At 45.2% G+C, this 14,715-nt stretch overlaps 1 protein-coding gene across 3 annotated transcripts in view; it reads right to left on the bottom strand.

Moving 5' to 3' along the window:
• The window catches only part of fgf14 (fibroblast growth factor 14), a 62,327-nt gene extending 48,097 nt beyond the window's left edge, over positions 1-14,230 (bottom strand). The window contains exon 1 of one of the 3 annotated variants that reach the window (XM_061792255.1): positions 13,423-14,230. In XM_061792255.1, the coding sequence (XP_061648239.1) occupies positions 13,423-13,513 (91 nt within the window). In that variant the 5' untranslated portion in view covers positions 13,514-14,230. Of the gene's footprint in view, positions 1-802; positions 978-10,286; positions 10,474-13,422 lie in introns of those variants that run through there. The other 2 variants (XM_061792258.1, XM_061792257.1) reach the window with 2 other exon arrangements.
• Between the last annotated feature and the right edge of the window lie 485 nt (positions 14,231-14,715).

Below are 14,715 nucleotides of genomic sequence, written 5' to 3'. Positions count from 1 at the left end.
GTGGAAAATCACCCGTTGACACACGAGACTCCGTGACTGCGGTTGAACGCCAAAAGCGCACACGGAAAGAGCAAAAACGTCTTTTGGATCATATTTCTTCTGCCTGGATCAGACTACAAGACAAATGTGGTCTTCACTATGGCACTGCGTCAGACTACCGCCATAAAATCTCGTCGTATCTCGGTCAGAGAGTGGCGACGCCACGCGACATTTATTACCATGTCACCATATTGCGCCTTTTACGATCGTTGGGCTTTCTCTTGTCAAATCAAACACCGACCAGAAAACGGGTCGCCGGTCAATGCGACCAGATATATCTGTTACCATGGCGACAACAACAACAATGGATTGCGACAATGTGACTTTGAAAATAAAACAAAAAGAGGGGGGGGGGGGGGAAATGTGTGGCGTTGTCACCGGGTCGTTCGGGGCTGTCTGTTCAAGAAGAGAGGGTCCGAATCGGCTCTTCGGAATAAAAACCCCCAAAATCCTTCCTGGGTTGTGAAATTTGAAGGCGTGTTGGGGGCAAGGAATTAGCCATAACATTCCAATTTGTTTCGGCTTTTGTTAGCGTTTTTGTGACATTGTCCTGCATGTTTCGGTGGAAGGTGCTTCAATTGAAATGACATGGACAGCAAGCGGGTATCCATGAAAGTATACAAGCTGCTGCTCTCGCATTCCAGGACGTGAAGTGACAACGGATAGCGCTCATTCCGAAATGTTCCCCAAAAAGGCCAACAGACAACGCCGATCGTAGCATTTATACAGCTAACCGCTAGCCAAGCTCTGGAATGCGACTCACCGCTCTGTTCGGCGTTAAGTGCCTTGCGAACTTGTCGCTCCACAATCTTAGCAAAAGACGTGGCCTCCATATTTGGCCCGCCAAAAGCTTAAAGCGGGATTTTCCCCAACATATCCTCTCCAGCATTTCCCAGGTTTCACAGCCGCGGTGATATGACCCACGGAGGACGGCGCCACCTTTTAAGCCCCTCTCACGCAAACACGGAAGCTGTCACACGCTGGTAAAGCCGTCGCCGGCGCCACAAACTTCCGACATGTCCCGCAGATAACGCCGACACCTTCTCAGCTTGCTGCGGCGACGCCAAGTTGTGTCACAGCCACGTCGCGTTGCTGTGGAAACCTGCTCGCGTCAACATCAGAAACTAGATCAAGACTTCGGTGGTTCCAACTTTTAGAATCATCAGTGAAGCTAAAATGTGCGTTTGTTGTTAACATCCATCCATCCATTTTCTGTACCGCTTCATCCTCACGCGGGTCGCGGGCGTGCCAGAGCCTATCCCAGCTATCTTCGGGCAGGGGGGCGGGTACACCCGGCACTGGTCGCCAGCTGATCGCAGGGCGCACATATTCAAATTCACGTTCACACCCGAGGACAATTTCAAGTCTTCAATCAACCTAGCATGCATGATTTGGGGATGTGGGAGGAAAGCGGAGTGCCCGGAGAAAAGCCACGCGGGCACGGGGAGAACATGCAAACTCCACACAGGCGGGGTTGGGATTCGAACGCCGGTCCTCAGAACTGTGAGGCACATGTGCTAACCAGTCGCCCACTGTGGGCGACACTCTTGTTGCATTTTTCATGGAAAAGGGTCTGTTGAATACATTGCATTTTTGGGGGTATACATTCAGGAATTGATATGATTTGTGTTTAGCAAACATAGAAGGCAATTTCAAGTCTTCAATGCACTTGTGTTTAAGACAATGACGTTTTCAATGTGCCTAACGTGGGTTTTTTTTTTTTCCATAAACACTGTTAGCGATTTAAAGTCTTGAATGAATTTATGGAATCATGTTTTGTCAGCTTTGAATACCATTCAGAATTCAAAAAGTGTACTTACTGGGATAATGTACAAGTATGAGCGATTGAGAAAACAATTTTCGATCAGATTGAGTCTTCAATGAATGTATCACGTGTTTCTTGGCGGGTCTCTTCATTTTGTCCCGATCCTTTCTCCATTGTTTCGGAACATTGAACGCCTCCGTCCCAAGTCGTGAGGCGGTCCGGCTTATTCCAATTCGCTAGAAGACAAAGACGGAAACAAATTCTGCCTGGCTAAAATTTGATTTCATTTGGGAAGTCGCGTAACGAAACCTTTGCACTATTTCTTCAGTGCACAGAGGAACGTAAACGAGAACTATCGTTGACCCGGTTGCTGGCTCAATTGTGATGGCCACTGCGGTCTGTCTAAATATAGAACATCGGGTCCGACTACTAGACAGAAATTGAAAGAAAGAAGGAAAAAAATATTGGTAAAAAACCCCAAGCTATGCGAGTACCCAGGAAACTAAAAGCACCGCAGCACGAGTCTTGCCTGGTAGGATGAATACAATGACAGCTGTGAGGCTGATGTCACTTCCCCCCCCCCCCCCAAAAAAAAAACAGAGCTTCTCTAAAAGCAAAAAAATAAATAAAAAAATAAAATCAAAAAGACTCGGGAAGCACGAGACGGAGCGAAAGCAGCAGAAAGCGAGACCACAGCAGCGCAAGACCGCCTGCTGCACTGCAGCAAAAATGTCCACGGCCGAGCTCGGCCGGCACCCCGAACCTCCCGCAGCAAACAGCTTTATACGTTGGTTGCACTTACATGACAACAGAGTCACAGAAGGTCGGGTTCATAAGCAATATGAGAAAAGAGCGCAGCAACACGTACAAAATAAAGTGCAAGAACCGCCAAGCAGGCCAATAAGCTGCTCGGAAAATGCTTTGGGAACAACATGACATTTGTTTGGGATAGAGATTCAGATGGGAATAGTTCAAGCAAAAGCACCAATTTTGAGGCCATCTGCAAAACATTCCATAAACATGGCAGACAATTTATGCTGGATATATATTGCCCGTTACATAATATCACAACAATAATAATCGTTGAGCTTCCTGACTAATTATCACAAGTTCAGAAGTTGACCGTGTCGAAGAGACAAGAGCGCTACAACGTGCAAGAGCAGCTCAGCTCCCTGCAGCCAACGTCGTGTTCATTCTCGCGCTGCTAATCGAGACGCAGGAGCACACCATCGCAACGATCGGTACCCGGGGAAGATGAGTCCAACCGGGATAAGGTCATGCTGGCAAGTTAGGGAAATATGGACAGAGACACACACACACAAAGCGTAAACGGCCCAATCATTTGATTTGGTGTCACCTTCTGCTTTAATGCTCACCCAAGCGGGGTGTCCTGAATTCCACAGCATTTCGGGGGGGAAAGGTCGCCCCAAAATAGACGCCACGACTTCGTTCAGCCTTTTTGCGTATCGGCACAATGCATCATGGGATATATAATCGCTTTTCCATATCCATTCCATTTTCGGCACCTCTCACCAATGATGGGTTTACACCCTGAAATATTCCAGAATGTAACTTCACACAGATACTTTCTACTTTGCATTGATTCGATCATATTTGCTATATTGTATTACGTCTTCCTTCCCAGCAGGACGCAGCAGCCTTGTGACCTTAATAGACTTTTACATTTTTCTGTCTGACTCTCTGATCTCCCCTCAACTGCGACTCCAAAAGTCGGGCATCACTTGACAGCAACAGAGGGAGAGATTATCTCAATTTAAAAAGTGCGCCATTGAAGGTTTGATTTTTTTTTTTTTTTTTTTAAAACGACATCAAAAATAAAAAGATTTGGAATTTCCTGGAAAACAACATCCTGAACCATTGGAACATTATACTATAGTAACATCATATTTTATGGGACTATCCCACTAATGCTTACTGTTACATCTTATTCAGTATCTTAAAGTTACGTTTGTCATTTTTCTTCATAAGCCGACCAAGATACACAAAACGAAAGGGCTGGAGTTAGCTTCAGGCATGCTTACAAGCAAATAAATAATAGCGGCATCATATTTATAAAAAAAAAAAAAAAAAAAAAGGCTTATCAAATATGTGCAGTAATCATGACTTTAAAAGTCCATCAAATAATCTTTGTAGAAAGCAAATAAGTACATTTATTCACAATTACACAAATACAATTGCAATACCAAGCAACACAATAACAATAAATTAAAGGACACAGCACATTTCACAAGAATATAGGACAATCAGACAAACATTCCCAGGTAAAACAAAAAGCAAACAATTTGACTTTCAATTTCTTCTTGGAGACAGAAATGGATTGAGATGATTTCAGGCTCTCGTCAAGCCCATTACACATGATTGGCTCAGTCCACCGTCTATGTTGAAGTGGACCAATGGGCTGCCCCCTCTAAATTGTGGATCTCTTAGAGGGGAAAAAAGGGGGAGAGGGGAGCGGGCGGGATTAACAGCATCACATGGGCCACAGAAGACTCGCTGCTGCGTAATGGACAGGGAAAGATTATGAACTCAGCCATAGATATGTTTGACAGCAAGAAGATGTTGCCGATGTCAAATAGTTCCAACAAGCTGAGCAAAATAGTCATCGATGACCATAATTGGGCCTTTTCCAAACACCTGGAGGGAAGCGCCAGGAAACGGCGGCATCGTGTCGAGCTTTTTTGCTCTCCACTTGGAAGCGCAGTTCGCATTTGGCCCGGCGTAATAAATGAGCTGCAGGCCAGCGGTGACTCATGAAATCAAATCAGCAATCAATCATAATCAAATCAATGAGATGTACTCTGGGCACAGGAAAGTAAGCAGGGCCCCGGCGTGGGCCCGCCGTGTTTTTCCGCTCTCCGCATCGCTCGAAAAAGCTGAATAGCGCTCCTCTGGATCCGTGATTTGCCGTCTTTTAGACTTTCATTGGAATTAACAATTAACGGAAGCTTGTTACAAGAAATGCTCATTTCTATGCAAATAAATAAGTACCTGTAAGGCAACACCAGTATTCCCTTGGACAATTTTTAAATCAAGACTGAATTTAAAAAAAAAAAAAAAACGTTTGGTGAAAAAAATGTCAAAATCGTAGTTAAGAGTTAAAACTGGATTGAGATTCCAGTCTGAAGTAAAAATAATGCTTGGAAATGGAGTCCACAGAATCAAAATGCTGAAAACCTCGCTTATATGTATTTTGTCTGATCTTTCAAGACCCACGGAATATTTTGTTCTGCAACAATATAAGAGAAAGACAAAGAGCAGATTATCTTCTTTCACCAGAAAATAAAAGTTTTTTTCGAGCTTTTTATATCCCTTAGTAAAACGTCGGCTGGTTTCCCCCAAAACACCAGTTTCTGGGGGGAAAAAAAAACAAACAAGCTTTTTGTGAACCCTAACCCTAACACATCAAGTACAACGCAAATATGTTTTGCTTTTGTGACACCTCAATCTGTAACACAAAAAAAAACCAAGAGTGAGAAAAGGATTTTATTAGCTAAATAAGAAATGATTTACAGATATACTAAACAGGCCTTGAGCGTCACTGACTCTGGCTCAAGTTGAATGTCAGCGGCTCTTTCACGTGCCGTTTCGCATTCCCTCCATGAGCTGCGTCATCTTTTTTCCTCATGATCGAGACACACACTTTCCATACGGTTTACACCATATGTATACGGTGCGTACTCTGTTCGACCGTCAGGTGCCTAAACGTCACGCGTGTTGGCATTTCTCTCCCTCACAATCCACGTGACTTGCAAGCCGAGACTCACCGCCTAATCTTGATCTTTTTCTCAAAAGCCGTGCTGATGTCAAAGCGCTGCAACGCCGCCATCGGATCTGTAAGTCATTGCAGTGGTTCGCAAACTTCCCAACTGTCGCGCCTCTTCTAGGCCTACCTGTTGAAAAACATACTTGACGCATATATACGTCGGTGGCAGCGAGCAGTCGGATTCCGCTCGGTGAACATAAACTTCCACGGCAGCGAATGCGTTAAGAGGGTTCAGTGAGTGACGTCGGGAGCCTGGAGTCAGCCTGGTTGGCTGTTCACCAAATGGTTAGTTAAGCGTTAGCCTCTCCTCCACGCTCCTTGCAAGTGTCTTCATTTTGCATTTACGTGTTCGACTGTTTGTCCCATGTAATAAACAGCATAGACGCCTGTTGCAATCTTTTTTTTCACAATGCATTTAATGCAATTCAGTTTATAGCGATGTGTCCGCACATACCTGCGCATGGATCCACACACTAGCTGACAAGTGTAATTCAGCGGCTTGATGATGCAGTACTGTCTGACTCCACGAGGGAAAATACAATCCATGCTTTTGCATTAAGAGCCACATGCATCATGGGAACAAAATTCACCAATGCCATTTGTCGGACACTGACACCTTGGAGCTGTCTGAAATTAGGAAAATAAATGGAGAATATGTCTCCTTTAAAGATCGTCGTGTTCCTCTCACATCAGTATTAGCATATGTTACCAAGGTGATACAGTGCGGAAAAATGTCAACCTTTGTCGGCACCGACTATCCACAAACGATCTTGGTAAAGCAAGGAGAAGCAAATGTATTTAGATAGCGCATTTCATACTCAAGATCCGTCAACGTGCTTTACCCTAAGGCTAACTTTAAGCCTCTAACCCTAACCCGAGGTAGACGACGATGTCATGTTCTTCGAGCCAATTAGAAAGAAACACTTAAAAGTGTGCCACTTTTGAACACATGCTTTTCAGAGGCAGACATAAGTCTTTGTGCTGCTGCAATATATCTTTGCCGGTTACAAAACCCACAAGTTGACTTTGGATGGCAGCCAGATGTGTGATAATACTGAAGGGGAAGGAGAGCATTAGAATAGAAACAAAGGCACACTCACCAAGAGGAGGCGTTTGTTTTGGAGGACATTGCTAAATAATCGGCATGGACCGTTGACTTTCATGTAAATTGAAGTGTACAATCAATAAACCAAACTATTTTCATTCAATGGGACTCTGTGAATGTTCTCAACTCCTGTTTCCATGGCACAGTTGCGTTGAGCAGAATCGTGGCGCCAAAGCGGAGGTCTCAACTTCTCACACTTTAAAAAAAACAATTTTGGAAAGTGGTGAATAGAATCTATAAAAATCATCTAAAAGGTACGATTATTTTAGATAGTTAAGGTACCCTGAAATACAGGGTAAATTTGACCTGCACTACCTATTCGGTAACAGTAAAAAGTGTTACCGAGAAAAAAATGGAGTGAAATCTACCCAAAAGCCTTTGTTACTACAATATGCATCACGTGACGCATATTGGCTGGCGTGTCATCGTGCATGTCGTAGTAGCGTGGGGGTCTCCCGAGTCCCAGCCCGGAAGTTGCGGGATCGCTTAATGAGTAAGTAGTTGAGATGGGCGCCAGCACGCCGCCGACCCGCGTGAGGTTAAGCGTAATGTAATGTAATCACAAATGTATGGTTCATTTTTCCCCGAGTTTTGTAAGTATTTTATAGCGAGTGAATTAAGGTAGTCTTCACCCAAAATATGTGGTTTCAATTTACCCAATTAAAGTGGCTGCACATTGTTACCCTAAATTTCCTGGGCAAATTCTTTTTTACAGTCCATTATCACCTTTTTTCCACAGCCGACTACGTTTCAACTGCTGGTGACAGTTTGACCCTGGAATGGAATTGTCGCCAATATTTACTGAGGGGCAAAACGTTTCAAAATACAAGCAGTTCAGAGTTTGACCAACATCCTGCAATGTGCTTTTTATACTCAATTCAGGCCGTGTCAATAAACACCCAAAAGAGGAGGAAAAGTGTGCAAACCACGTGAACGCGGGACTAATCGCAAGAAAAGTGTATACTGTAGCCAATGTGACCTAAAAACCAACAATGAAGTCACCGCACGAGGACTATTGGGGCTCGTCATGAACTAAGGCCCAGCCGAGGCACACGATGAAATGAGTTTTGATGGGGCTGAGCTTCGGAAAACAAGCAAAAGGTTGCCAAATGGCCGGGACATTTTTCGTTTTAGCCCGATTGCAACCTGGCCCCTTTGAATGTGTCAAACAAAAACAGCGAGCCGAGTGTTTCTCGATGGGCGTCAACCGTGTTAATCCCGTGTGAGCAGCCGGCTCACTTCACAGGTACATAACTGTTTCGATGCTCTTCACTGACAATTTGCCCTCGACTCAATTTGAAGGGGAGGTTAAAGGTCAATGGAATGTCAGCTATTCACAATGCCCGTTTTCATTTTTCTGAAATAGCTTTGAATAGATGTTTTAAAGCGATAACTGTGAGGCGTTAGGCGCATGAAATGGACTACCGCAGGATAACATGACCCCCTTTTTGAAGTGGTTACCATGGAAACCACACTTGATTCACAACAACATTAGCTGTGATGTCTTCAGACTACTCCCCGATCCTTAACTTTCATTCGGAAAGACTGCTTTGCACATTGCGCTGAAAGAAGAAGAAGTTTCGTCAAACAGTTTCCACACTTTTTCATCTGCCGCGATTCCAAAAGGCCCGACCGACAGCGAAACACCTCTGCAACCGCCACGACAAACAAAATAGGTGTTCTCATTCTCTTGATTCAAGGAATCGGAATTTTCACGGGCTCCCTCTAGAGGTATGCGACAGTATCACTGAATTAAATGTTTGAACTGTGCATACTGTTACATTAGCTTCAACTTAGTTTTTAATCTAGTTCCATCCATCCACCCATTTTCTACCGCTTATCCGAGGTCGGGTCACGGGGGCAGTAGCTTTAGCAGGGACGCCCAGACTTCCCTCTCCCCAGCCACTTCATCCAGCTCTTCCGAGGGGATCCCGAGGCGTTCCCGGGCCGGCCGAAAGACGTCGTCTTTCCGGCGTGTCCCGGGTCGTCCCCTGGGTCTCCTCCCGGCGGGACGTGCCCGGAACACCTCAACTTGACCCACAGCGGAATGTTAGCCACAGGTGCCAAACTCAAGGCCCGGGGGCCAGAACCGGCCCGCCACACCCATTTATGAAAGCAAATCATGTGTGTCAACTTCCACGATTCTTGCTAAAATCTGTACCAAGATTGTCATATTTAGTACATAATAAGCATTTACCAAACCCCTTTTTACAGAGACTTGAACAATTGTTGAACAAACTATTACCCTTGACTTCTGATTTAAAAACTTGTCATCCAATTTGTTGTGTGAATGTGAGACGATGATGAGCAGCTCAAACATTGTTATGGTTAGAAAATTCCCTTTTCTGGGGGGTGGTGGGGGGCAATAACAAAACAAAAAAACCCTACTATAACTACATGGAATAAGTTTTTTAACAAATGAAATGAAATGGATATGAAAGGGCCCCGGCTTATGCAATTGTTCATGTTTGTGACGAATTCTCGCAGCGTGCCATGCTGGTCGGAGGCGGGTATTTTTAGCCAACTCTGCCATCCTCTCTTAATTGTAGGAGTTGTGTTTGCGTGTTAAGCCGCTCTTTAGCAGCGCTCCTTTCTTGGTCTGTTGCTACCAATTTAACGGGTGTGCATACATTATGCAGGCATCGGTGCACTCTTTTTAACCGGGAGAACTTTGATTTTGAAAAGACGTCGGCATGGGTGGCTGCCTTCGGTCTTAAGCGTGAAACGCGTCCATGTACAATTCATAATACGTATACAGTGCAAATCAAGCAAGCTTGCCATTTGGTTGACTCACTTTTGGAGTTTGATTGTTAGTCTTGTCTGGCATTTCAATTTTAATTTGATATTTTTTCCAAATAAAATGTATTTGGCAGGTGACAGGGTGCTCCCCCAAAGTGATAAATGGGTGCTAAGGGTAATCCTCATTGCACCTTGTAATTATCGACATGTCGACATTCAAATGACTGTAAAGATGCTCCACAGTCAGAATGTCGTACCGAAAGAGAAACCCACTCGGACACTTTTTTATTAGGTCCCCAAAAGTCGACATGTCCGGTCGGGGCAAAGTGGACATCTAGTCACCTTGCTATGACGAAATCTACCAAATGTGTTCAATTGTTGTGTCCTGTTTCATCTGGTAGCGACTCATGCAAGAAGAAAAGACAGATCGGTAGCAATGTACCCGCCGAGCATTACGTGGTTCAAAGAAAAGGACATCACACTTGCATTGAATTACAGCATTCAGACTTCAGACTTGATGTGCATTTGGTGAACACAATTATCATGAAAAAGACTGAGGGGAAACCGGCATAAAGTGAAAATACAATACTGAGCCCCATCATCTTCCTTTTTATAATCAGACAAAACAACAGCGTTTATGTTTCAATGAGTGCCCATCAAACTTTCAAGTCCACAGGACAGTTCAGCACATCACATAACATAACATAACCTTATCCTGCAACGTTTAGCACATGACTTGACCTCATTAGATCGCGGCCATTCATCGTAGCCACAGTCGCCGTTTAAGTGACATTTGCAAAGTTTCAACACGACGTTGCGTCATCGCTCACACGAGGGGGGGAGGGGGGACTTACTCGAGCTCGATTCCTTCCACTCAGCTGGCTCATTACTTAATCGACTTAATAAAGTACAAATGAACCGGTCGGACTGTCAAGACTCAAACGACACATTGCCGAAAGCCCACTTCCTGATTTCCGGTAAGAACTGAGCAAAACATTTGCATTTTCATCCGTTAAAGTTTTTGCATCATCATTCTAATAAACGAACCAACTACTAATAAAAACGACGACTACAGCTGCCTACTTCCTGATTCTACACCAATCACCTGCAACTCTCACCCAGACATCCATACGGTGCTTTCAGGGACCTCCAGAATTCAGGAACACACACGTTCCCAAAAAAATGATGAGCATACTAAAATTCAGTAACTCATTACTACTCCAAAAATCTACACAGTCCGTATTCTTATTTTTATTGCTGTTATGTTACAATTAATATTAATCATAATTCACTCAAGATCTAACCCGCGTGTGCTTTGATTTGCTTTGCTTCAAAAAAAATTTAAACGAACAAGTCCCTGATTATTTTCATTGCTTTTATTTTACGAATCAGGCATTTTCAAGTCCCTGATATATATATATATTTTATGTTGTTGTATTCCTATTAATATCAATTGCCATGTTCTTAGTTCTACCCGCGCTCGAACCCCGGAAGGAAGGTAAACCAAACAAACAACCGCAAATCTCCTTTTTTTCGGATCACCCATCGGGTACGAAACTTCTGACGACCAAACACTTGAAATCACCCTTTTTTTTTTAACAGAATAAGGGACGGATATTTTCAGTTTATTATCATAGACATTCCACAAAGGGGGTGTCGACTACATTTTTTTTGTTCACCATTCCAAAAACCACTGGACAGAGCCCACGTACCACGAGTGGCACTCGTACCACACTTTGACAACCTTCAAACGTGAAACGTTCCACGAGTTGAGAAGTGAATCAGCCGACTGGAAACGGAGCTCGAACGGCACTCGATTCCCAATCGCGTACGCCCAAGCTTGACGGACTTGTCAGCTTTGCCTCCGCGTGTCGCCGCCGTTTAGGTGGAGTTACTATAAATACAGACGTAGATGTGGAGTACCGCATCTGGGCCTTCGCAAATGAGGCCTCGTGAGCAGCTGCCGCGTCTCTATGACGAGAAAAACACGCAGCCTGGTTTGAAGCGCTGTGTGATTTGTTTGACAGGTAAAGCGCTCAACTGGTTATCTTCAAACGCCGTCTGACACTGTCGCGCGACTTCATGAAAGTCCGGCTTGCTGATTCCGCAGAAATCCCGACCCTAGTTTTCCCTGTAATGAGCTAGCCCGGCTCGTGTGCTCAGCACGTGGCCTCGATGAGGGTCTCGCGTCGCATTCCCGCGAGCTTGAGTCTGGAATGTTAGCGTCTGACCACGCCGATTTCACTCAAAAGAATCAACCGCCTATTTCATTTTGACAGTTTTACAGAAATGTTGCATAATGTGATCTTAAAATCAAGCAACCAACAACTTCCTCGGTCCACATTCGAAGGCAAATGCACAAATATGAAATATACACAAACATAAGCCTACATACATCACCTGAATGTAATACTTCGTTCGTACCGCACTTGGAGAATCATTGGTTGAAGTTATTCTTATACAGGCAATTAGAATCACTTTTTGGGGAATGTAAGTCGTTCTCGGAAATGTGCTATTCACGGACGGACTTGGTCTCCACCCTCGGCGAATAGCGGAGTCCGCTCTATACTAAATGCTTCCATCAAATGATAACGCACATGTTCCTGTGTTCTGTTTCATGAAATGAACCGTAACTTCAAAAGCTAGCTCAAATAAAGTAGAGGAGTCAAGCTGAATTAGGTGTATATATATATGTATTGCTAGTTATGCTGTTCAGGGACACATTAAGAAACGTCTCAACTTGGGTAAAGAGATGGAAACTTTAAATTTGTGAGACACGGCAGCAAGCAGCGACTTGTGCCAATGTCGCTCGAGGGAAGCAAACTTTTTGGTGTTCACCCAAGGGCCGACTTGTTCAATCCGTATCTGGGAAAACCGAATGGTATACAAATGTATCGTGATCATTCACTGGCCAAAACATTAGGTACAACTGCACAGCCTAATGAGCTACAGTGCCTTGCTACGATAGACGCTTGGTTGGCATTCATTTAACAATATTTGTGGGGTTTGTGGCACGCTGCACTGCATCATTCTGAATTTGGTTGCAAGCCATTAGATGATGCGGGCCTGTGCCTAATGTTGTGCCTGAATTCAACTGTTTCTCCTGCAGTGTCAGAGTGTCTCTCCATGCAGTCAGATGCTGATGTGCGGTGCAGTTGCACCGTACTGCTGAGCTCATCATCTTCCGTTCGCCAGGCTGCATGGAGTAACAAGTAGCCCCGCACAACACACACACACGCACACACACACACACACACACACACACACCACCACCACATGCACTTTTATTCAACACAGCCCCTCTTCAGCCTGTTGAAATAAACATTGCATTGTTGCATTGGCACACACATACACACACACACCCCCCCCCCCCCCCCCCTCCCAAAAAAAAAGCACTGCATTGCCCTGTGCTGCTGGCGGGGGCCCGTTTAATCGAGAAGTGGTGTTGCAGTGGAGGGTTACTGCTGCTGCAGTACGAACCAGGATGGCATCATGTAGTGCAGGGGGGGGCAACGTGCGGCACATGGGCTATGTGGGGGCCCGTGAGAGCAGTAAATCCGGCCCACTAGACAAATACAACTTTGGGGTGGGGAACGACTTGCAAATGCTCTTAAAATGCATTTGTGTACGTCGGTATTTTAGTGTGGCGTTCAAGGGACTTCATTTAAACTGAAATAAAACGCCACTCCTACCTACCAGAACTCACTGTGTAATAACTATGTAACAACTGTGTAATAACAGCTACTTTGGGGGGGTTGCAGGTGTTGTGGTGTAGCTTGTTACTGGTCCAAAAACCTGATAGTAGATGCACAGAATAAGTTGTTCCTCCTCCATTGTGCGTGTGTGTGTGTGTGTGTGCCTCTGCAACACTGCATAAATAGCATTGCAGGCTATGTCACAAAATAAACAGCAAAGGAGCAATACAGCAAAGACGCACACTTAGTGTCTAATCCTAATGATGATAGCCATAATAACAACGCTGCCACTTACCACTTGTATTCTTGTTTTTCTTGAGACTCTTGCCACAAAGACACTGCAGCATATGCGTTCCTTTGCTGAAAATGTTCCAAAGAAACCACATTGATTGATTTGGGCGAATCCAGTGTCTCAAACACCCGGTGACAAATGAGATCCTTGCGCTTGCATAATAACAACAATAGCAGCAATAATGACAGCACAGTTCTCCACGTTAAGCCTGCTAATTGTATCATATAGGAAGAAGAAGAAGGGGGGCAAATCGTAGATCCTGCCTGTGCGGGGTTTCTTGTGTTTCTCTCACATGGCTTAATTCGTAACAATGCTACGATTTCTTCTTCTTCTTCTTTTTCTTTCTCTTCTTCTTGCGGCGTCCTCAAGTAGAAGAGGTACTCTTTTAATTGCATGTGTCGCACCGAGGAGGAGACGCCAGCATGCAGACACACTCACTCACACACACACACACACACACACACACTCACTCACTCACTCACTCACTCACACACGCACACAACACGCATACACATGCACACACGCGCGCGCGCACGCTACACGCACAACTAAAACAATAAGAGACGCCGAGCTTCTTCCGAGGAGGAGAGAACCATCGCCGCGGTTAGTTCATCACTGAAGCTGAAGGGGAGGAGGCGGAGGAAGAGGAGGAAGAGGAAGAGTGTGGCTCAGCACCGCGTCACGCGCCAGTGAAGGCTGCATCCTATGAAGACCCCTGCACGAGTCCAAAATTCGCCTCCCTCTCACACGTTGGCATGTCGTCGCGGTGCCTGCGGACCCCCGCGTGTCTGTCGATGCCACGCTTCAAAAAAACACACACACACACACACAAAAGAAAGTGCACCCGTATCAAAACACGTCCATGGATTTCTTTATTTTGATTTATACACTTCCCAGCCTGTGTTGGAAATCGAAGAGGAGGAGGAGGAGGAGGATGAAGAGGAGGAGGAGGGGTCACGCTGGGAAGTGGCTTTCCATGACGTGAACACGTGGTTCAGCAGCAACTCACGGCCACGGTCGTTGTGGCCCGATCTCAAGTGCGTTTTGGGTCTTGAAGACTTTGGGCTCCACTGAAGCTTTTTGCACAAGCCAGGGCAAACTGTAGGCCGGTCCCAAGCCCGGTTAAATGCAGAGGGTTGCGTCAGGAAGGGCATGCGGCTTCAAACTTTGCCAAACAAATATGAGCGTTCATCCAAAGAATTCCATACGGGATCGGTCGTGGGCCGGGTGAACGACGTCCGCCACCGGCGCCGTCGGAAACTCAGCTACTGTCGGTCAAAGTCGAAGAGGTGGAAA

This window comes from Phyllopteryx taeniolatus, chromosome 12, assembly GCF_024500385.1.
Source record: "Phyllopteryx taeniolatus isolate TA_2022b chromosome 12, UOR_Ptae_1.2, whole genome shotgun sequence".
Classification (NCBI taxonomy): Eukaryota; Metazoa; Chordata; class Actinopteri; order Syngnathiformes; family Syngnathidae; genus Phyllopteryx; species Phyllopteryx taeniolatus.
The sequence above is the reverse complement of the archived record's forward strand: the minus strand, read 5'-3'. Positions and strand labels throughout refer to the sequence as shown.